Source organism: Phalacrocorax carbo, chromosome 2 (assembly GCF_963921805.1).
Source record: "Phalacrocorax carbo chromosome 2, bPhaCar2.1, whole genome shotgun sequence".
NCBI classification, from domain to species: Eukaryota; Metazoa; Chordata; class Aves; order Suliformes; family Phalacrocoracidae; genus Phalacrocorax; species Phalacrocorax carbo.
The window spans coordinates 122,480,343-122,506,142 of NC_087514.1; the positions used below are offsets into that span (position 1 = coordinate 122,480,343).

Sequence of the window (25,800 nt, forward strand, 5' to 3'; positions counted from 1 at the left end):
ATGGTGTGATCCAGTTATGTGTCTCATGCTCACAGCAAGGATCACAGAATCAGAGAATGGTTGAGGTTAGAAGGGGCCTCTGGAGGTCATTTTGTCCAACGCCCCTACTCAAACAGGGACACAGAGCCAGTTGCCAAGGTCCGAGTCCAGCTAGGTTTTGAATACCTCCAAGGACGGGGACTCTAAACCTCTCTGGGCAACCTGTTCCAGTGTTTGAATCTCTTCACAGCAAAAAAAAACTTTTTCTGATGTTCAGATTGAGTTTCATATGCCCACTGCCTCTTGTCCTGTCACTGAGCACTATTTAGAAGACTCCATCTCCCTCTCCTTCACTCCCTTCCATCAGGTATTTATATACATTGATAAAATCCCCCCAAGCCTTCTCTCCTCCAGGCTGAACAGGCCCAGCTCTCTCACCTTCTCCTCACTTGAAGGATGCTCCAGAACCTTCATCATCTTTGTGGACATGTGCTGGACTTGCTCCAGTGAGTCCATGCCTCTCTTGCACTGGGGAGCACAGAACCGCACACAGCACCACAGATGTGGTCTCACCTGTGCCACGGAGAGGGGAAGGATCCCGATCCACTGGCAACATTCTTCCTAAAGCAGCCTAGGATGCTGTTAGGCCGCCTTCTCCACGAGGGTGCACTGCTGGTTCATGGTCAGTTTGCTGTCTACCAGCACCCCAAGGTTGTCCCTGCGAAAGCTGCTTTCCAGCCAGTTGGCCCTAGCCTGTACAGGAGCAGGGGCTTACCCTCAGATATCCCCGGATGCAGGACTTCGCATTTCCCTGTGTTGAACTTGATGAGATTCCTCTCTGTCCAGCCTGTCAAGGTCCCTCTCCATGGAACCACAACCCTCTGGCTCATCAGCCACTCCTCCCAGGTCTTTTTGTTAGCTACAGACTTGCTGAGGGTACACTCTGCCCCATTGTCCAGGTCATTAATGAAGATGTTGAACAGTATTGACCCCTGGGGTATACCACTTAGTGACTGGACTCCAAGGACCTTCTACCACAACCCTCTTGGTCCCAGCCATTCAGACAGTTTTTAATCTAGCTCACTTCCCACTTAACTAAGCCATACCCTGTCAGCTTGTCTATGATGATGTTATGGGAGACCATAACCTTAGTAAGATCAAGGTAAACAACATCCACCACTCTCCCCTTGACCACCAAGCTAGTCACCTCATTATAGAAGGCAGGAAGGCTGGCCAAGAGTGATTTCTCCTTTGTAAATCCATGCTGACTACTGGGAAGTTACCTTCTTGCCCTTCACATGTTTGGAAATGCTTTCCAGGAGTAGTTTCTTCATCACCTTCCCAGTGCCTGAGGTGAGGCTGACCAACCTGTAGATCCCTGGACCTTCCTTCCTGCCCACAGAGATGGCATCAGCCTGTTCAGAATGTCACACTTTCCTTCTATACTTCTCAGACTAGAGAGGATAGGGAAGACTAGAGGATAGACAAGAGTGATAAATTCTTTCCCTCTACTATAAAATGCTACTTGAAGTATTCCCTGGAAATGCTGTTCCTTTTTAAAAATCGGCTGTTTTCCTCCCTGTTTCTTCTTGTCCCCATTGAAGAAAATGCATCTAAAGACCACTGATTATTGATTAACACTCAGTAAAAAACATGGAAAATATGTCCCAAGACTTCAAGGGAGTCAATCTTCCCCTGCAGGAAAATTCAACAAATTCTTAAGGAAAGGAGAGGAATCATCCCTTTGTATTATGAAAAGATTATATATAGGGGGAAGATCCAACTTCCAACTACTCTCAGGGCAAATGCACACTGGAGAAAAGGCCTGTGACATTAGGCCCAGATGCTATTGTACTCATTTCAGATGGTTTGGATTCCACCTAACTCCCTGCACTTGCTCTTGGCTGACTGTAGTCCTGCAGATGCAATTAGTTCACAGAGAAAGCTTGGCTCCAAACATCCTAGCTTCAAAGGATTGGACTGGGCATGATGCTGGGACCAAGAGCAAGCCAGCAACACAATCCTCAGCTTCTCTGGTGGCTACATCCTCTTGCAGTTTCCAGTCCTGTTGCCAGTCACATGGGCAACCATGAAACTGCCCAAGAGCTGCCTGCATCTCAGGACTAATTGTCTGGACTCCCCTTCACTAACGCAATTGCACTGGAGTGTACCAGCAAAGACGTAAGAAGCAGGACCAAGCCAGCAGGTTCGATGCAGTTTTCTAGAGAATCACCTGCTCCAAGGAATGGGCAGGCAGAAGAGATTACAGATAGCATTTTCCTCACTAGTTCCCTGAAGGTAATGAAGGAACCATAATATAAGAAAGGACTTGTCTTGCCCTCCACGTACCCATAGGCCAGCTGGCACCACTAAGCATTTTCTGATCAAGTGGTAGAAGACTGTAGTTTGTCTGACCACAGAACAATTTTACAACCCAAGAATCAATCTGTGCAAGTGCTTTGCATGATCTTTTTTCTACTGTCCTGCTTTAATGGATGTAATAAATAAAGCTCTGGCTTTATTACCAATACTTAATTCTTTTGTAACATTTGGAGAGAACTAAATTTTCCTCAGACACAGCTACCTGCACAAACATAAATCCAGCATGATCTCCAATATTGACAACAACCTACTCTAAGGAAAAGCCTAATGTTCTGAGCATTAGAGATACATTTCCATAAACACTGACACAACAAGGGAGGAATTGAATGTCATTGGCTTTTCTCAATTCTGACCAGAGTTTTGTAACCATCTTACTTGTCTGAACTTCAGCAAATCATGTATTTCGCTGCTTCAGCTCCCCTGCTCACCAGTTGAGGGCTAATAAAGACTTCACATGCACTGTGCTAAAGTTTTTCACCTTCGAAACACTTTAGACTTGTAAAATAAGGCAAAAAGTTGAGCGCTGCTAATAAACCACTAGGTCAAGATGACTGTTTTTCTTCATAGTCTGAATGAGTTTAGATGCCACTAAAAAAAAAACAAACCCACAATCCCTACCCTCAGAAAGGCCCAAACCAAATCAACAGCTCACAGATGTAACAGACAAATATGGGTGAAAATACATGTAGGAATGACCCTATAACATCCGAAGAGGAAGCCACAGAACAAGTAAAACTGTAGGAGAAGGTTGGTCCTTTGGGGATTTCTTTTCACTTGATTTGTTGCTGTTACACAGCACAGGATAAATAAAAATGAGAGTCCTAGGTCACCATAAAATGGAAATTGGTATTTATTTCCTGACTGCCACTTACTTACTTAGACTTTGACAGCATGTGTTGCAAAAAAACCGCCATGCACAAGACACTGCAAATAAACTGTTTTCTAAATTGTAGTGCAACCTTTAATGCTAAGGCTATTCCTCCTTTTGACCAGCCCTGACTGTTCTGTACTGCACATTATCACTCGCCTGTGTCTAGATGTTCTTCCACAATTCTCTTAATGACAGCAAAATAAGGGTTATCCTTTCCTACTGTGCTTGTACAACATCCTGTACAGTGGTGATGTACTGGGTGTGGCTGGGATACTTGACTGCCTTCACAGCAGCTTGTATGGGCGCTGTGCTTTGCATTTGTGCTTAAAACAGTGTTGATAACACATCAATCTTTTGGCTGCTGCTGAACAGTGCTTGCACAGCCACAAGGCTTTCTTCGTCTCTTCTCCCTCCCCTCACCTCAAAGCAAGTAGGCTTGCAGATGGGCAAGACTGTAGGAAAGGACACAGCCAGGACAGCTGGCTCCGACTGACCAAAGGGATATTCCAGACCACGTAATGTCATGTTCAGCAATAAAAGCTCAAGAGAAGGCAGTATAAGGGGAAACGTTTGTGGTTATGGCATTTGTCTTCCCAAGCAGCCATTACACATGGCGAGGGCCTGCTTTCCTGGCAGTGGTTAAACATCTGCCTGCTGATGAGGAGTAGTGAATGAATTCCTACTTTTGCTTTGCTTGTGTGTGCAGCTTTCGCTTTCCTTATAAAACTGTCATTATCTCAGGCCATGGGTCTTTTCACCCTCCTTTTTCTCCCCATCCTGCAGAAGAGGGGAGTGAGTGAGGGACAGGGTGGGTGTTTGGCTGCTGGCTGGCGTTAACCCATTGCAGGTGCCCCACTCCTTGCCCGGGACTTCTAGCTGCTGCAGTAGTACAAAGAACAACATTAAAAAACTTCATTGCAGAAAGGAAATCAATATGACTTTTGCAAATGTCAAACAGACAGGCTGAAAACGCTGTGTTACTTTGTAACTTTCAGCTACAGATATGAAAGGCCAGGTAAACTGCAGGGAGATAATGTCGTTAAGAAGCAAAATTGCCTCAAGGTGCCCAGCTCTAGAGAAACACTACAACTCTTATCTCAAAGATTTACCATAATACTGTGACACACACATTGTCATGTATAATCCACCCAGATCTTTTCATTGAATTATTTTGCCATGCAATTTACAATTCTTTTCTCAGAATATATTTTTTCTTTCTTGACTGTACTCCCCTCTGCTACACTCTCTTGTAAGAAGTTGTACTATGACTTTTTGTCTCCAGTGTTTCCTTTTCTTTTTTATTCTTTTTATTCCCCTTTCCTCTTCTTTCCCTACATTACACTCCATATTTCTTCTCCTTTATATCTCTCATTCTCTCCCATCCAAATTTCCCCCTACACATGCAAATGCACCATAATTCCCTCTCTTAATGTTTCCTAGCTATCTTCCCCACTCCCTTGCATCAGCACATGCATTGCAATTAGATAACTAAAAATTGGCACCATTTAGGGGAAAAAGGTCAGAGGACAGAATTCAGCATGGATACTATACCTGTATAAAGACTTTATGCAGCAGCTCTGGTTTACGAGTCTCCCATTTGTTGTTGGCAATACCTGAAAGTGCTTTTCCTTTCCATCCTTCTCTGACAGTTTAACGCTCCAGAAGACAGAAACAGCTTCCCCCGCGCCTCCCCCCCGCCAGTGCTGTAAAACAGCATTGAGAGGAGAGCTTCTCCACTGCACTTGCTGGAGCACTGATGAACCTTTGTACTGCTTTAAAGTCCCTCCTCCTGAATCTGAAAAGAGCAGGACCCTGAGAACTGTCCAAGAAATTGATAAAACTGGTTCCTTTCCACTCTCTTAAAACTTACCCAAGTTCTAGTGCAAGCAACAGTACAGAAACTGTCTACATATTTGGAGCAAGGGACAGCACTGACTCATATCCAGTTTTATCACAGCCTTTTTATTTTTAAAAATACAACAAGAGCTAAATGTTTTTTGTATTTGAATGAAAAAAAGTCAAAGTTTCCAGCTTGTGACACCAGCCAAGATTGTATTGTGCAACTTCAGCGCAATTTTCCATCCCTAAGCAAGCCAACCAGGATAACCATGCCCTGGAGAAACGACACTGACTGCAGCTGTATATTTCCGAATGTTACACCTCAACACAGTGAAGCAACACCCAGATATTAATAAGTACGTATTTCTGGACAGAATAAAACGATTTTTTTTAACAGCTTCCCAAAACAGAAAGATGAGCAAAGAGCAGGCCAAGGTTACAACTGTAGTTCATACAGCACTGGGTCAGCTACTACAGGCAACAATGTTGACTGCTGCTGTAATTGAGATTTCCTTCTTCCAGGGTGGTGTTGGAAATGTGAGCTGTAACAGCCAAACCCCTACTAGAAACAGAAGATTAAAAAAACAGTCCATTTAATAACTTCATTAATGACAGATTAAATTACCTGCCTTCAACTGCATGGTTCTGTGAAGCAGTCAGGCTTTGGTTGCACAATAATCTTGCAGCCCCTGCATCTGGGCAGATTTCCTTCTTGTCTGGCTGTTTTGCTAAAATACGGAGGCTGCCTGGCCTCTGGTAAGTGGCTTCTCTTGTGCACCCCCACCCACAAGCTATGTATGGAAGATAAAAATCTTATTCAGATCCTCTGTGACACAGATAAGGAACAATCCTAAGTACAAGCAAGTGGTATTCTTTATCTACTAATAAGAAGTTGTCTATCTGCTCAGGCAGAGGCCTCAGTGGTAGAAAAGGATGTGGGGTAATCACAGAACCAGCATATGAATGACATTATTAGAGGGCCCTTGTTACAGGGTGTTAGCCATGATCATTAAAAAGGCAATTCTTTGGAATGACTAGCTACAATTGAGTCCTGCCTACCACTGATCACAGTGTATGCAATACTTCAATCCCACCACAGCCAGCTTAACTAGCACCCTGCCTCAATCCCCACAACTGCCTGCGCCATCACTGCACCACACTGAAAGTCACCATACAATTATGTACGTTATTAACTGAAAGCTGAGGACTTCACAGTTATAGAGCATATTCTTTGCCATATTCTCATTATGCAGATAATTTAAAAAAACCCAACACAAGTTTGTTACCAATGACCACCTCATAATTTTCTTTTCTCTCCAATCCCATATTAACAGATTTGTTTCAAAAATCAACTTAACACTTAAACTGTAAAAGCATTATCAGTATGTTTTTCCAATCTACATAAAAGATGCGCACACAACACACAAAATACTGCAGTAATGTAAGCGATAATGGAGTAATGCTGCACAAGTGCCATATTCAAGTCACAAACAATTCCCAAAACACATAAAACTCACTGCAAAACAGTATTAATGGCACAGCTGACTGTTACCATGCCTGCAAAGGATAGGAAGAGAACTTTAAATACAGCAAATGCCCTAGCAGGCTATTAACTTTGGGAAACACAGCTGCTTTCCCTCTAACTCTCAAAAGAGGTGCTTAATGCCTTTCTAGACACCTGCAATGACTGAAGGTACTACTCTGGACAAAGCCAGGAGACCCCTATATTTTTGCAAGCATGTAGCTTGACCATATATTACTAAGGAATTACTTCCCTGTGGAGGTAACAGCCCCCATGTAACAGCTAGCCTCCTACCCACTCCAGTGGTCTCTCCTGTCTCAAATCAAGTCATAATCCCCAAATTGTAGATGAACCTCCCCTTTCAGGTAAGAGCAGGGACACATCCTCTATAATTGGTTTTCCCTGCAGATGCACAGATACAATCACTGGCTCAGCCTGCGCTCTCTGCCCTCCACCCAGGTAAGGTACCGATTGTGGTGCTCATTGGGAACCTGTCCCTCACACCACCAAGCCAATTGCCCATTTAGAAAAACACTACCCAACTGCTGCAGAAAGCATGCATGTATGTGACTCCCACTGTAATTCACTCCACTGTAGAAGACGAGCAAGCTGTGACTGTTACTTCTCTCCTCTGCAAAGCAAGCACTTCTGACATCTAGATTCTCCTGGAGAGCCATGATAACTGTTCCCTCAGTCTGGTAAACCCAAGAGTCAGACAGAATGACAGGAGAAGACAGTCTACAGCATGGGTAGGTTTGTGTAAACAGAGAAAGACTGCTTCAAGCACAGAAAATACTTCTGAGGCAAGAAAAAGAAAAGGACTGGGAGGAGAAGAAAACTGTAGGACAACAAAAGTGGGTTTGGTAGAATCTAAAAATTAAGAGCTTTGAGCCATCTTAAGGAATGGCAGAAAAGTGGCTTTTGATGGCAGAAAGGAATCCAACAATCCAATTTCTGTACAATGATGTACAGGAATATACATGCTCATGGAGGTACAAAGACACCTAAGGTATGTAAACATTGCTGGAGAACTTTGCCCTTTGCCTGGAGAGGGAGCCCTCCTTGGGGACAGGAGGTTGCCCACCTCACCTGCCACACTTCCTTTTAGTCAGCTGGAAAGAACAACAACTTGCAGGAGCAAGGCATCCCTGAAACCACTGCTCTGAACCGCTCTCAGCATATATTGTTTGGGTTCTTTGTACTGTTTGCCCTTCAGATAGTCAGTAATGTCCCATATTGTGAGTAATCTACAACACAGAAAGAGCTTAATGCTTACTTGTGAGCTATAGAGCTCTTGTAGATAAAGTTCATGGCTGTCTAAAAATGGATTTACCAACCATGCATGGCAATACCACCTACAGAGAAGGAGCCCACGTTGGCTGACCAGCCAAGCCTGGCTCAGACTGGCTGGCTGCTTGAAGCCCAGGGTACACAGTGTTTATTATTAACCAACACCCACAAACTCTGCACAGCAAGCTGCAAAGCTTCCCCCTTGACCTGGATATCCAATGTATATCTAACAACATACAGCTACTTAAGACTCAAATAGGAACATAAAACACAAACCCAGTACCTCACGGCAACAATCATTCTAGTAACCTAACAAACTAGATGCACAAAAAATAAAAAGCATACGCAATCTCATCTTCCTGAAAGTTGTTACTGAGATAAGGAATACCTTGTGAACCACTCTGTGAATTCTCAGTGCCTTTGCCTGCTAACTCTCAGCAAGCAATCTGTTCATTGCTCACCCTTACAGATGCTGCACACAACACAACCCGTCCTCATTGTCTGAGGCATTTATTGCTTGACTGATTCAAATCTTCAGTTAACACCTGCCATATCTCTCCCTGCCCCAGAGAACACCACACTGACATCTGGCAGTCGCACAGACAGCAGTTAAAAAGTTTGTATCTGTCATCTCCAGCAAAGGCTTTGTTAGCCACAGCAATGGAGCCTTGAGCAAGGTCTCCTCGAATAAGAGGAGGACTTCTTTACATCACCAAAGTCCATATTGTTAGCTCTGCTGGCACATCATAATTTTTATCGGGGAAAAAACAGGTGAGAGTTCCTGAAAATGCTAACATTGTTACAATTTCCAGGCCAATCTGCATCATCACAACCTGGCTGCTGGATCAGATCGAGCCTTTTCTAAGTGCAAACACTTGATGCTTGGCAAGGTGCCAGAGGAGTGAAGGGCAATGAATGAGAGAGAAAATTGAGAAGAGATGAGATTCCCCAGTGGCACTGTTGCAGCTGACAGCTTTCAGTGACCGCCTGGAGACTGCCAGGTCTCTCAAACACACTGGGACAGCACTCCCATGGCTACCAGGAAGCTTCATTCAAGTAATCTACAAACAGCTCAATTAGCCAGCAGATGACAGGCAGCAACTGGGGACCATGTTTTTCTCAAACAGATGAGAGAGCTCTTGAAGTGGCCTTCCCAGAGCGTGATTACAGACTTGCAGGAAAGTATGCTAAGTCATTCTGTAGTTCTGCAGCTGCTGCTGGTCATCTCAGGTTAACAATATACTTCTCCTCCAGCAGTCAGTACTTGCTTCTTGAGCACACTAACAGCATTTAAAAAAAAAAACAAAAACAAACAAACAAAAAAACCACCACCACCAACAAACCAAACCAAAAAAACCCAACAAACCACCAAAAATATTCTAAGAAAATTCCCCCTTGACGCAGCTTCTCTATTGTGTCATCATTGCATTTCCATTTTCCTTAAGGGAAGCTGTGAGCAGGAGAGGAATCCATACGCATTGCAGCTGCTGCTACTGTTGCAAGAAGAGCAGCCAAACTGGTTTTAGCTTTGAAAGCTGCAGCCACTCAGATTTGACCAGACACATCTGTACTCGCCATTACATTCATCAAATTACCAGCATTGCAGCGCAGGGAGTTGTTTCAGCTGTGATGATCCCTTAAGAGCCCGAGTTGCACAAAAAAGCAGAAGCTCACAGGTGGGTGAAAGGAAATCAAAGCAATTTTAAAGTTTGATTTCTGCGTACAGAAAGTAGCAATTGCGGGCTGCTGTATACATCTCACCACAAAACAGGAGGACAAGGCCACAGCGCACATGACGCGACAACAGCACAAAGGAGACAACTCAGCCACAGTACTGAGTGAATGCCTCACAAGGACTCCCCAGGGAGGGAGCGGAGGAAACACTTACTCATAGTAAGCAAACACCGTCTGACTTTGGGGGACAATACTCCATCACCCCAGTAACGCAGAGCAGGTACCTAACAGAGCCTCCCAGTCAGGTGTACTGCCCTCACTGAGGTATGGCCACGGCTTTACTGGATCATGATGAGACACAACAAATTGATCCAGCATCTACAGTCCTGGAACCCAGTGAAGGATGTTTGGCAAGATTATAATTTAAAGGCTCCGAGCAGACAGAGACCACACTTGGAAAGAACTGATCCCCTGGCTTCTGTTCCTCTGTGGCAGGAGAGGAAGATGTTCAAAGGGACACCATCTGCAAAGAGAGTGAAGACGGAATATACCACACTTGTACGTCTTAAAGGAAAGTCACAGAGCAGCAAGAATCCATGCTTTTCACCACATCTTATTACCCACAGACACCATGTACACTTGATTAAGATTTTTTATTGGCATTTGCAAATCTAACCTCCTGTTAAACAAATGTGCCTGGAAACCACTGCCAATACCTCACTCTGCTCTTTCAAGCATACTAAACACGTCTCAGGTGATGTGGTAAATTTCTAGGCTTCATTTCCTTTTTTTTATGTTTCAGAAAATGTATTTGCTAGCCCTTGTTCAATCACCTCTCCACAAAGAGCGCTACATGCACTCAGGTTGCTAATAAATGTATTGCAAGAAATCCTAATGGATGGGTCAAGAGAGCAATGAAACGTAGCTCCAACTTTGTGCTTTTAGAAAGCCTCTTTTAGGATACAAATAAAACATTCACTGACACATTCAGAACACAGATTCCCTACTGTTTAATAATGACTATAATTGTTTTTTACAAAAGGTACTGGAGTTGATTTTTTTAGCCCTCTAAAGCAGTTTCAACAACAGAAAAATTACTAGTTTCTCTTTTGCCGAAAGAGATAGAAATTAAAACAGATGGTATAAAACCTTCCCCCACCCAAGAGAAAAAGGACTGCTACATTTTCAGCTTGTGGTTTGAAGCACATAGAACCACTTCAGGCTTATGTAGTTCCTGCCCTTATATGCCAGACACTTGCTCTTGCTGACAGTAGTCTCTATGGCTGCGCTGTTCTTTAAAAAGGCTTAAGGGAAAAAAAAAAATGAAGGAAAGCCGAAGTAAGGCTACATCAGTTCCCAGGTTTGGTTTACTGCATAATCTTGTGAACAGCTGTACCACTGCAGCTGAGAACGGCTGCATGGAGGTGGGACAGAAAGAGAAAATTCCTTAAACTGGTGTTGCTTGTGAGGTTTTGCCTCATCAGATAAAACTGTGTCAGCCTACCACCAAGCACTCCTTGGTTAACACACAGAGAACACACTGTTTGCTCCCCGCAAATACCTGGGCAGAAATTGTGAAATGGCTACCCAGAGCGGAGGCATGGAAAAATAACAACTGGCCAAGCCAGCCTGTTTCAGTGATCTCAGAGTGGAAATAACAGGACTTCCCAGACCTATTGGTTTTAATTACTAGGCTTGGACATTCCTCGCTCGAGTGCTCCCGCTTACTTTGGATCCATCTAAGACTTAAAAATTTTTTTTCTCTCTTGGCTCAGTATGCCAAGCAAGGTCCTTTTACTGCAGCTTCTAGCAGAACAACAAAAATAATTAGCAGCTACAACACATAGCTCTGACCTTGGCCTGAAAATAACTTTGCTGCTAAAAACATGTCCCATTTCTTATTGCTTAGCCAGTAGTTTATCACAGTTGCAAACTGAAGACACCTGCACATTCTTGGGGTGGTTTTCCTCAATTATTTTATTCACAAACATAAAACACCTCCTGCATGCCTCAAAATAAGATGTTTTGTATAGTATGTCATTACATCACTGAGAGCTGTTACAGCATTATTTTCATGTTTCTGTTATCAGCCAGATGAAAAGTCAAGCAGAACACAGAACTGTTTGAATCTAAACTTTGTAGGTTAGCATCCAGCAGCTTTCACCAAGCTTGTTATTTCTGGCCATTATTTTCCTTCGGAAGAACTATAGACAGAGTGATAGTAAGGGAAAGTTGGAAAGTGCAGTCTACACAGGACCCAGTGACAGGTTTACAGTTTCAGAATTGCTGCGTGTCACCAGAATCCCTCTCTTCTGGCTGAGCAGCATTATTATCATACAGGCAAATCATCTGTCACTGACATGCTGCCGGAAACAATTAGATGTTTTACTTCAATCACCTCCATGGACAGAAAGATGTTTCAGGCTCAAGATCAAGTTAGAAGACTGAGTAGTTCTCAAATCATGCCAAGCATCATTTGCTTTTGTGAATTTCCTTTTCCTGTATCAATGGTTTTGATTAGTAATTGTTTTCTTCCACTAACAGATTTTGCCTTCTTTTCATATTTTAATTTCTTCTGAATTCAGCTCCCCAGTAAATTTGTCCGATAGCATCCAACACATTCAGAAATTGATCTTGGCTCCAGCAACATAACTACTGGCATTTTCTAGCTTTCAGTGTTAGACATCTTTATATTCTCTTGAATACTATTATTCAACTGTATGCTAGTATACAAATAACCCAGAGAGGCTTCAACATACTTCAAAGTTACTCAGAATTACAGACTGTCTTGTTGGCCGTTCACGTATCAAGTATGTAATTGCTTTTGTCAAGACGTACATTGGAAATTAAATAGGTACTCAGCAGAAAAGCTTTAACTATTGCCTTAGCATTTTTAACAAGTTAAAAGGATGTTGTTAAGTCAACTTTTATTGAGTTTATCCTTTTTTACCTTGCATTTGTTTGCAAATTTTTTCTTCAGCCTTGAGAAGGTAATTTTGGTATTCTTCTTTTCTGTCTAGTGAAACTGCTCTTTCTGGGTTCATATCAGGCTGAAAGAATCATCACTGGTTTTAGCTTAAAACACCCTGTATGCTGAGGCCATGCTTACTGTGTCAGAACTACTGTCCACTCAGTAACTACAGTGTTATTGTGGGAACAATCCCTTCAATGCCTTCAGTCTGAACTGTGTTCAAAGTTAGCTTGGCTCAACATGAAGGAGGTGAAAGAGAGGCAGAAAAAGGCCATGGGCCACCTCTACACCTCTCAGAGTCCAGAAGCAGTTTGAGAAGCCCAAGAGACCTACACAAGCATCCACGGTGCCCTGATGGCTCCCCTTTTACGTGTGAGCTCTCAACACTTCTTTTCTCTCTGCAGTCTGTATTGGTCACACTCTTGCGAATCCCTGCATCAGATGTTTTGGACAGGTGATACAATCACAGACATTCCTACCAGCCAACTGCCTGAGATGGTGGGATACCTATATAGGCTCCACTGTCAAACACGGGCTGTGCTGAAGGCAGGACCTACTCCAATACAGAGTCTGAGGCATCTTCCAGACTTCAGTTGTAAAAATACACAAGGGCTTCACAAGAAATTCAGTTGAATCAGACTTGTTTCAATCTATGAACGCTGCCACTTGAGCCACCCTAGTGACAGTACGGATGCACATTCATACTGCTGTCTCTAATGGCACAGGATGCGTCAAAAGGCTTCCAAGAACCCACCTACTGACACCTCACCAAGCTAAGTAACATAGAAAGTCTTACAGTAAAACAAGCCAGCAGTAGCATGGACACAGAATAAATGTGCTTCAAACAAATCAGCACAGTTAGTGTGGCATCTTGAAGATTGCCACGTGTGTTGATTCTGTCAGGCTGGATAAAATTCAAGTTATTTAGCTTCTCTGGTATAAGTGTACTGTGTGCACTGAAACACACCCACTCACACTTAGTAAGTACACACCCACACTTACTTTGTACACTGCTGCTATAGAATGAAGGTGGCCACAATGGGATCCTGCATATATTTTTACTGTGAGGGTGGTGAAACACAGGAACATGTTGCCCAGAGAGGTGGTAGACGCCCCATCCCTAGGAACATTCAAGGTCAGGTTGGACGGGGCTCTGAGCAACCTGATCTTGTTGAAGATGTCCCTGCTCACTGCAGGGGGGTTGGACTAGATGGCCTCTAAAGGTCCCTTCCAACCTAAACCATTCTTTGATTCTATATCCCCATGAATATAAGAGACCTTGGAAAAACTGCAAATACAAAAAAAAAAAAAAGGAAAGAAAAGGAAAAGCAAAAGCTATGTTAATCACCATCAAGTTAAACCAGTTGAAGTGGGTTAGATGTTGAAGATACTTCATAAAATCCTGTTAAAATCATAGCGTCAGTTCAGATTAGATTTTGAAGATGGAGCCCCTAACATTAGTAATACTCACACATGAAAAACAGCTTTCAAACCGTCTTACTGCCATGTAAAATACTCAAGTCACAGAACTATGTTTTCTCCTGCATTTTATTTTCAAAATATTTACAGACCACTCCCTAAGCATTAGAAAGCCAAGAACTCAATGCATAAAATGCATTATCTTTTCAAATCTATAATCGTTGTGCAAGGTTAAAGAAATTCTCTAGCAAAAAAGTAAAGGAATTTGTGTAGGCTTAGAGGTGAGAAGCACATCTTTTTACTTCCTAATTTCATTCTATGCTAGACACCATAGCACCCAGAATTTAAAGAGAAAGCACTGGTAACATTTAGACATCAACAACAATTCAGTAGTCATCAGATTGCTGCACAGTCTCTTCATCTTGTCCAAGATTGCTGAGTTTTAGTCCTTCTGTTACGATCTTTCTTACAGAAGAACAGCTGTAACATTATCTCCTATTTCCTTAATATAATTTCCACAGCATATTCTTGTCATCTATTAAAATTATTTCATGCATATATACATACAAATTTTTTTTAGCTTGCAAACACTGCGAACAGCCATTAACATTTCAGTAAATGATTAAATGTTTCTTCCTTGTTCACTATCATATAATTTCCTCCTTGGTGAAAGGGATTGAGGAAGAAAGAGAGAACAGCAACAGTAATGTTCCCTCTTCATAACCACAACCATTCAGAGGCCCAGTACGCAGTTTAGCACGACCTATGTCTAACTCAAAAGACCTTACCTTCGTCCTCTGCCAGCATAAGGGTTCTCCTTCTTAACATTAATGCAGGAATGTTTACAGATTTAGCATAAATAATTCTTTGCAAAGACAGACTTCTTTCTAGAAGAACTGAATGCAAATACAAATGGACCCATTGATGTAGTGGAAATACTGTCTGACTTGTAAAAATATTTAGCTCTCCGTATTTTATTGGGTGCAGGAGTTAATCTAGAACTAACCTATCCTGGCTATTTCTACACAGTACAGCACGAATGTCTAGTTTTCTTCAGGAATTATTTGAGAAGACAACACTATTATGATACCATATTACAAGAATTTAATTTGCCCAAAGTTCCTTGGACACCTGAGGTAACTCCTACTGATGTTACTTACAGGCAAGCTGGAAAGGAGAAAAATATAAGAAGGTGAAGCTGGAAGAGTGCTAAAGGGAACTAATTTACATTGTTTTAACTTCTGTTAAAATCATCACAGAAAGCCACTAAGCTTAAATTCTGATGAATTTGATACTGAACAACATTGATAAAAAATTACTTTATGTAAAGTATGTGAAGTATTGCATAAAATTAATAGATTTACATACATTACATAAAAATATGTAAAGTATGTAAAGTATAGACACACACTTTATATGTGCACCAAACCTTAAAACTTCAGGACAAATAATCATGCTTGTGCTAGCTGTAAGGGTAGTGACACCACAGCAGGGTGGAGAGCAGAGGGGAGGACTAGGCATTTCTAGTCCATAAAGGAACTGTTCTTTCCAGAGTAGTGAAAGCAAAAGGTTAAACAGACGTTTAGCTAACCAGCAAAGCACGAGTCTACCCTTTTAGGACTACAGGTTCATTTGCAATGTAAACACGCTCAAAAGAATGTCATTTGTCTCCTGAAAAGATACTCCAAACCCACGTGATGGTTTGGGAGCAACCCAAGCAAAGAGAAGGCAGGAGGCAACTGTTTGTATTCCTACCGAACAGAATTCACAGTGAGGGACAACTCTCGCAGCGCAGTACAACCGCTCAGCAGGTGCGGGTAGCCGTGCCCAGGCACATTCAGTTACGTCCCCTGCCACAGAAGCTCATTTCTAAGGGCAGCTGATGGCTGTTAATGAACTGGAAGAAACTGGGCAGCTTTTCAAGAGGAACTTTACAATTTGATGTTACTCCACAGTAACCTAGAATAAAATGATTCCTAACGTCTAATGTCAATTTAGGACTCTGGATGCTAATAACTTACAGAAGTTTTAAAAAAATTACTAGACAAATACAGGCAGGGGGACTAAAAAGGCATTGGAGTTTATAAGAAGTGAAGGCAACAACTCCAGCATAAAATGTTGTTGAGGTACAAGCTCTTGCAGGATGAGAATGTTCGAGAGTAGGTATCGCGACAAGTTGTCTTCCATGCTCTTTCCTACCCCATTATTCACTGCCATTACTGGAATTAACCTGACACACCACTCCATGGACAATTACGTGCCACAGAAATGAGAAAGAGCTTATGTATCTGTTAATCCTCTCTACACCTGGATGGAGCAAAATTTCCTGCACCAAGTCAAGTTAAAGCATCAGCTCAAATCCTAGCAGCACTCCGCTATCGGTTTCACTTGAATTTCTGCTTTTCAGGTGTACATCTCCCAGTTCCCTCCGTGGGTCACTGGGTCACTCACTGCCTGGAGGTCTCCAACAGATGGGGCACAGAGCCACCTGGGCCATCAGTCTCAGCCGTGGTGCCCACCTGTACCGGCCCGCCGCCATCGGCGCTGGCACTTGGCACTGCTTCCTCCCGAAAACTTACCTGTGCTCAGGACTGAGGCGTTTCCCCGGAGCGTGATGTGCCTTCGCATCACGGCGTTACCGTTGTTATCAACGGCAAAGAGTTGTTAATACTAATCTTTACCGTTAGCTACCAGTATCAAGGTAATAGCGCAGGTACTTCGAGGAAGCGGCGTTACTGCGGGCTCACACGCGTCCGTCGGAGGAGGAGCGCGCACCGCTGCCGTTAGAAAACGCAAAGGCGGCTTCTGACAGACCTTAACGCTTCGCTCTTTTTTTTTTTTTTTTTTTTTCTTTCCCCCAGAGAACACGGACTTTTCTTCTTCCCGCGAGCTGCGAGAGCTGAGAAGTGAAATCGCAGCCGCCAAAGCGGCAACGAGCTGCGACCCCGGCACCCCCCGACGGCGCTCGCCGACCCGGCGCCCAGAGAAACGCCCGGCAGAGGGGCGACTGCGACGCCCGCGCGGGCCGAGGGTCCCAACGGCCCCAGCAACGGCCGCCCCCCGCCCCGCTCGCCCCTTACCATCTGGGCCACCTTCAGCATGCCGGCGCAGGAGCGGAAATAGGCGCCGTCCATGAGCTCCGCGTCCGAGCCCGCCGAGGAAGCGGCGGCCGGCGGGGCCGCGGGCCCCCCGCTGCTCACCCCGGTGCGGATCACTCGCGCCCCGTGAGACATGGCTCCCTCCCGCGCTCCCCTCGCCGCACGCCCGGCCCGGGACACGGCGACAGGACGGGACGGGGCGGGGCGGGACGAGGGGTTGAGGGGCGGGCGGTGGCGCCCCGGGGCCGGGCGGAGGGCGGCACCTCCCCGGCTGGCGGGGGCCGAGGAGGAGGAGGAGGAGGAGAAGCCGGCGGGGGTTTCCCGCGGGGGAGACGCCGCCGCACCCGCGCAGGGAGAAAAGAGAGAAGGAGGACGAGGAGGATGTGGCGGGCCCGGGGCGAAGGCCGGCAGCCGGGCGCAGGCTCCCAGCCGCACCCCGCCGCGGCGGGACGCCCCCGTTTTGCAGCTGGGTTACGTGGAAATGGAGGCCGAAGCGAACGTTTCCGAGCAGGGAGAGGGACCCCGACTGCAGGGTGTGGGGGGCCGGGAGGGGAGCCTCTCCAACCAACAGGTGTTACTCGAAGCGGTAGGAGACCCCTCGGCCTGTCAAAGTTTGCCGGCGATGTTCGGGGAGCTGTACCGGTGCTTCGCAGTGGAGGTAGAGCTGTGTCTTCCCACACAACGTTTATTCTCATTTAAAAAAAAAAAAAAATAAAACCACCCCCAAACCTTCTGATTCACCATCTCGTAAAAGATAAAACATTTCCATTAAATGGGCAGCAACAGGCAAAACTGTAATGACTGTCCAAAATGTCTCAACGCCGTTGTTTGAATTAAATCATGTACAGATACTAGCAAAACTCAGCAAAGGAAGCTATATATTTCCTCAAGTTTAAAAATAACTTGTTTTGCTTTCTGACAAGTGAGGTAATAGCGGGCCTGTGAGCTGGGCATATGCCGCTTTTATTAGAGTAGTAACCTCATCATCTGCTGCTGTTCTGCAGTTAGGACGCACATTCTGTTCATATTTAGTATTTAATAGCTCCTTCAGCAACTGAAATTGTCTTAGGAGGAAGGCAGGTAAGTTCAGATGATCTCCAACACAAGTAGGGGGCTGGCGTAAAAAATTTACATGAGCGAGACTGGGTTTGCCCCGATAGTCTGTAACAGACTAAGCAGCACGTGGTTTGGGGCTTCTGTTGAGCCAGCTAGCAGTTGCAATAAAAGGTATTACCTGTCCCACCAAATTTTATCTCATTTCATTCGCTATCAAAGCTACGACATTGCCAGTCTACACACAACTAAAATGCTAGCTGCTGAGAGAGTGCTTTTTTCCCCCCCACCCTCTTAAAACAGCTGCTTTTTTCCCCTCTTCTTACAGTTCAAGCTCAGAAGCACGCACATTTATAGGCTTCTTGCAAGCCCTGTGGAGGAAGGTTCTAGTAATTTCTGTACTTCCTATTAAATGTATTTTTCTTACCCGCTGATGCAGCTTCTGTAGCTCTTGACTTCTTTTCAAAGTGTATAAATGACTGGGGCCCTGCTGATCTGAGGCCAGCCCCATGAAACAGAAATACCTTTAAATTAATACAAGTAGAATAACAGTCATATTTTCTACTCAGAAATACAGGCACCTTCTGTAGACCACTGGCACAAAGTCAGCCTAAGATGCTGCTGAATTTGAGGTTTTTATTACAGTTCTCATGCTACTTACTTCATCTTGGTAAGTGCATCACATATGATAATGCCGAGGGGTACCAACAACTCCTTAATAAATGAAATTTGATGGCCACAAGTTGATGTCAAGTATCCTTATGTATGTGGGTGACCTAGATTTTTCAGAGAGACTGTCCGAAACAAGTTATTTATAATGGCAAATGCCTTCATTTTGCAAGTTGTTTAGCATTTTGTTTATTCTTCTAAATATCTCTGTTAAGAATTTCACTAATGATTTAATTACTTACCAGTCATTCTTTTAAATAAGGTTTCTTTCAATCTTATGAGCACTAAGCAATGCCTGCAACCACAGATCTTAATTCTTATATGATAAACCATAGCTAGATTATGTTCTTTATCAGTATTAGAATATACAAAGGCATAAGTCATAGTTTGCAAATCAGTACTTAAGACTAACACACTGGAAGAAACAGATAACCTTTTCAGACCTTTCTTCAGGCCTTAAATAGGAGGAGCAAACTTCAGAAGTAATTCTCAGCTTGTACTGATTCCTCCGATTGTAAGCAGATATTCAGAACACTTGAAAAACAGACAGTTGGTACCTGGGGAACAGCTGAGAAACAAGACAGATGAGAAAGAGCAGGGGAAGTAAGATAATTATCTTTCTAAAAGGAAAGAGCAAGGCAGACAAGTTCTGGTTCGTGGAAAAAAAAGCAAGGCCAAACATAAAGCAAATTTCTGCCTAGTACGTATTTTATAGACTTCACAATTAAGGATTCAACTCACAGATTTGCCTTTGGAAGACATTCCACCCATCTCCTGTTGAGGATCAGCACTGAAGACTCAAAGAGGTGGTAGATCTTTGCCAGAATCACTCCTTATCTGGTAATAGCGTGGGTTTGCCCTTCATTAATGGGTTTATTCTGACATACAACACACAGTTTCCATGACAGTCTTTCATAAATACAATGAAACATATCACTCCCTCTTACTACCTCTGTCCACAAATGCTGCCTGCGTTATGACTTTAGACCAGAGCATCGCATTTGTGCAAACATAGTCCCGTCCTTTGGACTTAAGATAGGTACATCAAATATCGTTTAAGAAAGAATTTCTAATACTACAAAAACATTTTACTGATGAGAAATCACTGATGAGATTTGAATTCTGGCTATATTTCTAGTTACATTTTATCAGCTGACATTCAGATCACTTTTATGCCTTTGATTTTTTTCCAGCAATGGAAAAGAACATATGGGATTTTAATGACACATTTTATCTGTGTAGATAAAATGCACTGTTGGTAGCCCTTCTTCCTTCTCACAACTGGATAATTTTAGCAAGCAGCAGACCGCCTGACCTTTGTTGTGCAGGCCAGATGCAATCTGCAGACAAATATAGGTTTTTAAATAATATCTTGGCTTCCCTTACACTGAAGTCCTGTGACTCCGACAGATAATAAAGAACAAAACAATGTGATCGAGAACAGAATTAGCTGGCTGCTGATAAATCTTCTTTGCTGCAGGGTATGCATATAAGTAAGCACACACACCATTTAGTTACAGGGAGAAATAAAAATGTTTTAAAGTGCTAAGATTTCTCTACTATCATATATAATCATCCAACTAAATTTTTGAAGACTGGAAGAGTCCAAATCATCTTAATCCAGGAATAAAAGAATTACCAGTAGTTTTAAATGAGGAACACTTTAAATAATATCGCAAAATAATTATGACCTTACACTCCCCATGTAATTCCTGGACAAAATTCCTTAGGTAATTTGTATTTGAAAGTCATTTTCAAAGGTGTGTGTTTTGAAAGTCATAATCTTCTGTCATACTTCTGCTTGACTCAAAGGTATTTAAATATGAGCATCAAATTACAAACTTCATTTGTTAAACTAGCAACTCACAGATGATGCCAGTAGACAGGAAAGGAGGGAGGAAATTCTTCATTTCTAGCACTGGCGTCTTGACATTCTATGGATCTAATCTTTATATCATTTAATGGGATTTTGAAGCCCAGATTTTAATTAGGACAGATTAATGGCCTAATCTGAGAAGAAAGAGAAAAACACAGTCCCCTGAGAAACAATATGTTTTACCTTTAGTAGGTGTTTTGTGATATTCTCAGTAAGTTAAACACTGTGCTCTAAGGGACTGTTGTCTAGACTTATGCCTCGGAGCCTGCTGGATTTGAGAAACCTGTTAAGATAATGTGTTTCAGGTGCAACATTTTTTCAGCGAGCTTCAGACCTACAGTAATAGACTCCAAAAGCAATCTCATGATTGTGAGAAGCTGTTAGAATATGCAGACCGACAGGATCATCAGAATTCTTAGTAGTATATATTCTACTCTGAAAAAGAAATTTAAAAAGCAGCCTTTTACTCCCAGTTTACAAAACATGCACAGTTGGGTCAATTATTTATTTTTAAAGTTTTGGGTGGTTTTTTTTCTACACAATGTCACTTTCTATACATCATAATGAGACAGTATCAATCTTAGTTTTGATTTGTAGTATTCAGTATCAAAAGTATACCTGTGACATTTAAAAAGTTACATTTACAAAATTCGCATTGTCTGAGTAAGATTTATTAAAGCTTTAGTAATTACATCTATACAATGTCTAGAAAAATACCATGCTAATTTTAAAAGAAGCAGTATGAAATTTTATTATACAGTACAAAGTCAGTGTTAGATGCCTCTAGAGATATTGTATTATAAATAATCATTTTAATCTCATCTTAAAATATATTGTGTCAATTCTAACAGAAATGGTCCAAAAGACCTCATCCCTCTTCCAAGCTTTTGTCAAAGGAGTATAATCCTGAAGATATTTTATACTACAGAATTCATTTTAACAAAATATTTACTGCAAAGTTCGTGATCGCCAAGATATAAAGCTAAAATACGTATTTCCAGCATAGCAGGAGGTAACCACGAAGGCAAAGAACTGTAGAGAGAGAGGGGAAAAATATATTAGGAGAAAAATATTTGAGAGCACTGTCATGTCTCTGTACTAAAAGAAACAGCTATGGGATTTGGAAAAAGGAGAAATAGCAGGCTGACTAAAATGGGACTCTCTTACTTCCTTGTCCTTGTGTGGCCATCGCAGCCAACACTGTGTAAGTAAGCTTATGTGTAGAAATACGGGCCCAGAAGCAGACAAAACATGGCATATTTCAACTCAGATCTCCACATTATACTGCCTCAGTAAGGATCTTATTGATGGACTCCCACCAATCATATACTCGCTGGTTGTAACATTGATTGCTGGTAAAGACTGAGGGATCAGAGTGAGCTCAAGCTAACGGCTCCCGCACTGCTGCTATGTTCCAGGGATTGCCTCCAGCCCGCCTGTACCTCAGTATGGCACACTCTGCATCAAAATGACTTGTTTACAGAGAAAACCTGTATTCAAATGCAGGCCCAGCCATGTTCTCAAACAGCAGTACTGATTGGGTTACCAGTTCCAGAGGGTCTCTACTGATGGATAAAAAGGTATCCCTCAGTGACAGCAACCACGCTGAGATATCGCTACTTTGTCAGAAACTGATTACAGAATAAGCCTTCTGTAGCAGGCTAGATTTATTTTTGTTTAAAGATTAAAACTACACAGTATCAATGGTGTTGCTTCTGCAGTCCTTGCAGCACACGCACACAGAAACCTAAGAACAGCTGTGAACTATTTCAGCTGTACTGATAAAAGTCCAGTTCAGTGCCAGTGGTGAAGTTGCTGTTAATCACTGCACGTTGTTCAAAACAGACAATGTTCAAAATGGTCTTTTGATAAGGCCAGAATGCTTTGTGCTGGTGACTGAACCAAATAAAGCAGATAGGATTAACGCTACTTTTCTTGGAGGTGAGCAGTGATAGGACAAGAGGGATCAAATACAAGTTACTGGAAGGGAAATTTCAGCTTGATACTGGGGTGGGGGGATCACAATGAGAGTAATCAAACACTCTCAGTGGAAGACAATGGAGGCCCAGAGGGGTTGTGGAATAGCCATCCTTGGAAATACTCAAAACACCAGTGGACAAGGCCCTGGTAGCCTGATACGAGTTAGCCCTGCTTTAAGCAGGGAGAGAACTGGGCCAGATGACCTCTGAAGGTCCCTTCCAGCCTAAAAATATTTTATGATTCTACCAATGTTTCTTGTTTATATACCATCATTGGCCTGGGCAGGCAGTTCAGCTCTGAGAGCAGGGCACTGCTAAGCATGTATACCAACAGTAAATCTAAGCGCTCCAATAGAGGGCACTTGGTGACTCTTATCTAATGTTAAATTTAATCTGTGGCACCAAAAACTGTAGATGATTATGTAAAATATTATTACAACAGAAAATTGCAGCAATCTTCTTTTCCAATTCCAATTTCCTTCTGAAATAAAAGCTCCATCTAAAATCGTTCTAACAGAGAACGACTGTTGGGGATAGATGATTTGCTAAATTCTCACGAACATCCATCCATGAAACCCTTAATGGGTTTAGAAAGCAAGAATCTACATTTAATAGTTTATTTAGACAGTGCATTAGATAAACACTATTAGGAGGCATTAGAAGAGATTCCAAACATCCCATGAGACAATGAGTATTCATGTATTTTATATAAAACGTGAATCAGCACAGAAGCTTATGTAGCAGCAAGCAAGTTCCTGTCAACAGCAGTGGCTGAGTAACAGATCAATAGTTACAAACTGCCAAGGGGAGAAGACCCTGAACACTGCTGAAGTGACAGGGACGTAGTTATCCAAGTCCCAAGGCAAAAATAGAGCAGGTGTTCAAGTCTCATGGTATCATGGCTGTATACAATAAGCTTCAGACAGAAGACAGGATTTGTGAATAGCCCAGAAAGGACAACTGCAGAAGCATGAACAGTCAGCAAAGGAGCTTAATTCAGAATTACTCTACATGATTGAACTTGACTACTGTTGCTACAACATGCAAACATTTTTTAAAACTCCCTTTAACTTAGAGAATACATTCACCTACTCAGAAAGTGATGGGACTAGGAAAAAAAATATTTTTTTCACCCACACTGACTGACTGCTTTGGATTTCCAAATCTAAGTAGTAGAACAGTAATGTCAGACTAATTAACGATCTGCATCCACTTTAAAACACTGGGAAGTTACATGATTTATCAGGTATTGCCCACTCAGCTCAGAAGAAAGATTATCAAAAGTTGAGGAAGTACAGGAAGATCACTGTAGTAACAGCAGTACCACTTCAGGACCTTCCCAAAGGTGCTGTGCAGATGGCTTGGCCCACAAAAAGCTGAACGCACCTTATTCACATACATACAAAGTTAGCTGAATTGGTTTTAACTGCTTTTGAAGTTGTCCAAGTACATTGAGGTGACTTGGTGCTCACCCAGTCTGTTTTGTCTACTCTGATGTGCAGCCTATAACCTCTCCCAGAGAGCTCGTACTAATGGGGGGCAGGACAGGAGAAAAGCAGTGTGATCTTAAAAAACATTACAGCCTTTTCTGATGTGACTGTCATCCCCTGGTGGAATTTCTAGTCACCTCCAAAAACTCTGAACTAAGTTACAGCTACCTATAGGTTTCGTGCATGAGCTTCTAGACCAGTCTGCAGCTTTCCAAAATCCAGAATACATGCATTTCAACGCACACTTCCAGCAACCCTTCTTTTGATATAACTTCATTGGGCATAGAACAGATTTAAACAAAAAGTGAACTCACTGAAGAAGCTGCCCAGCTGTTGTAATTGTGACTGTCCAGTTCTTTGGTAACTGAAGATGCATCTACAATGGCAGCAATGAGGTACAAAATGAAGGCACTTCCGTTAAAACACAGACCCTGTTGAAAAACGAAACAGCATAAAAAATTAATATGCACATGCATTTGTCACCATTTTCTACTTTAACATTACAAAAGTCTCATCTGAAATAGAACATACACATGCAATGTACACGAGAAATGTGAATCTCAACTATTTTTACCTTCTTCCAAGTTTCTATCTGTAAGATTAAAATTTAACAACTTATTTGGAAGACTGATAAACATTAAAGTATGTTTTGGACAAACTACTCTCTCCATCACACTAAATCCAGAAAAGTCCAAAAGGAGGTGTACTGTGATTTTCCAAAAGTGAAAATAAGGACAAAGTCTAGTTATCAGAATTAAAGTGTTAGGCAGTAAGAATATGACAATACATGAAGAAAAAAAACCAAAAAAACCAAAACTGCAATTTGATTACATTTCTAATCTACACAAAGATACACTCTAGGCATCAGTAACTCATGGCACACGAAGAATGTTTATAAAGCTTCCAAAACTTTGTTTTCTCCACTTCTGAAGGAGATAAAGAGGGCGTAATTTTTTCAGTCTTATTCTTCCACCTTTCGGTACCTTTCCCTTCTGCCTATTTTTGAGAGGAGAAAGAAGCAGATAAAACCAAGGAGGAGAAGAGTCTGAACAGACTACATGTGTCATCAAGACCCATTTGTGGCAGATACTGCATTTTCTCTTCCAAGCAGCAGAGTTAATGTCTCAGGGTACCCATGTTCGTTACTAACAAAGAAGCAAAGCAGATAACATTGATCTCACATAACACTAGAGAGAACAATCAAGAACAGAACAGTTTGTTCAGGTTTTGCAAGTGAGAGAGAACAGTACAGGAAGGGAGAACAGAAGTCTAAGAAGGTGAAAGACAGATAGAAAGGTATGAGAGTTTTTTTTAAAGTACGTAGTTTTAATATTTTGTCCTTCACTCACTACTTGGTCGTGGCTATCAGAATATTCATTCTTATTTTTAAAAAATCCCCCAAAACTCCACCCTGCTACTTGTCTAAGCCATATGAATTTGGCCATAAAATATACATTTAGTTCACTGATGCCATGTTTGAGTGGAATACCCGTGACATGCTTTGGACCCAGTTACAATTGCAGGAATTGGTAACTCAATTTAGACCAGCTCCTAATGTTGTACATGATCTGCTCCCTTCGGCTTCTGGCCCCATTTTTGCACTCCAGAGTGTCATACAAATATCATAACCGTTAACTGTATTGCCCCAGTTGTCTCTAAATATTGTCATACAGGTACAGTTCCAACTT

General features: G+C 42.4%; 2 protein-coding genes across 3 annotated transcripts in view; both read right to left on the reverse strand.

The window, feature by feature from the left end:
- CMTM7 (CKLF like MARVEL transmembrane domain containing 7) overlaps nt 1-17,308 on the reverse strand; it is a 31,899-nt gene extending 14,591 nt beyond the window's left edge. The window contains exon 1 of the mRNA XM_064444210.1: nt 17,028-17,308. Within this exon, the coding sequence (XP_064300280.1) occupies nt 17,028-17,180 (153 nt within the window). The 5' untranslated portion in view covers nt 17,181-17,308. The remainder of the gene's footprint in view (nt 1-17,027) is intronic.
- Nucleotides 17,309-19,240: 1,932 nt separating this feature from the next.
- Nucleotides 19,241-25,800, reverse strand: part of CMTM8 (CKLF like MARVEL transmembrane domain containing 8) — a 41,355-nt gene continuing 34,795 nt past the window's right edge. The window contains exons 2-3 of one of the 2 annotated variants that reach the window (XM_064444206.1): nt 24,427-24,543; nt 19,241-21,675 (exon numbers count right to left, since the gene is read on the reverse strand). In XM_064444206.1, the coding sequence (XP_064300276.1) occupies nt 21,592-21,675; nt 24,427-24,543 (201 nt within the window). In that variant the 3' untranslated portion in view covers nt 19,241-21,591. The remainder of the gene's footprint in view (nt 21,676-24,426; nt 24,544-25,800) is intronic. The other variant, XM_064444205.1, reaches the window with a different exon arrangement.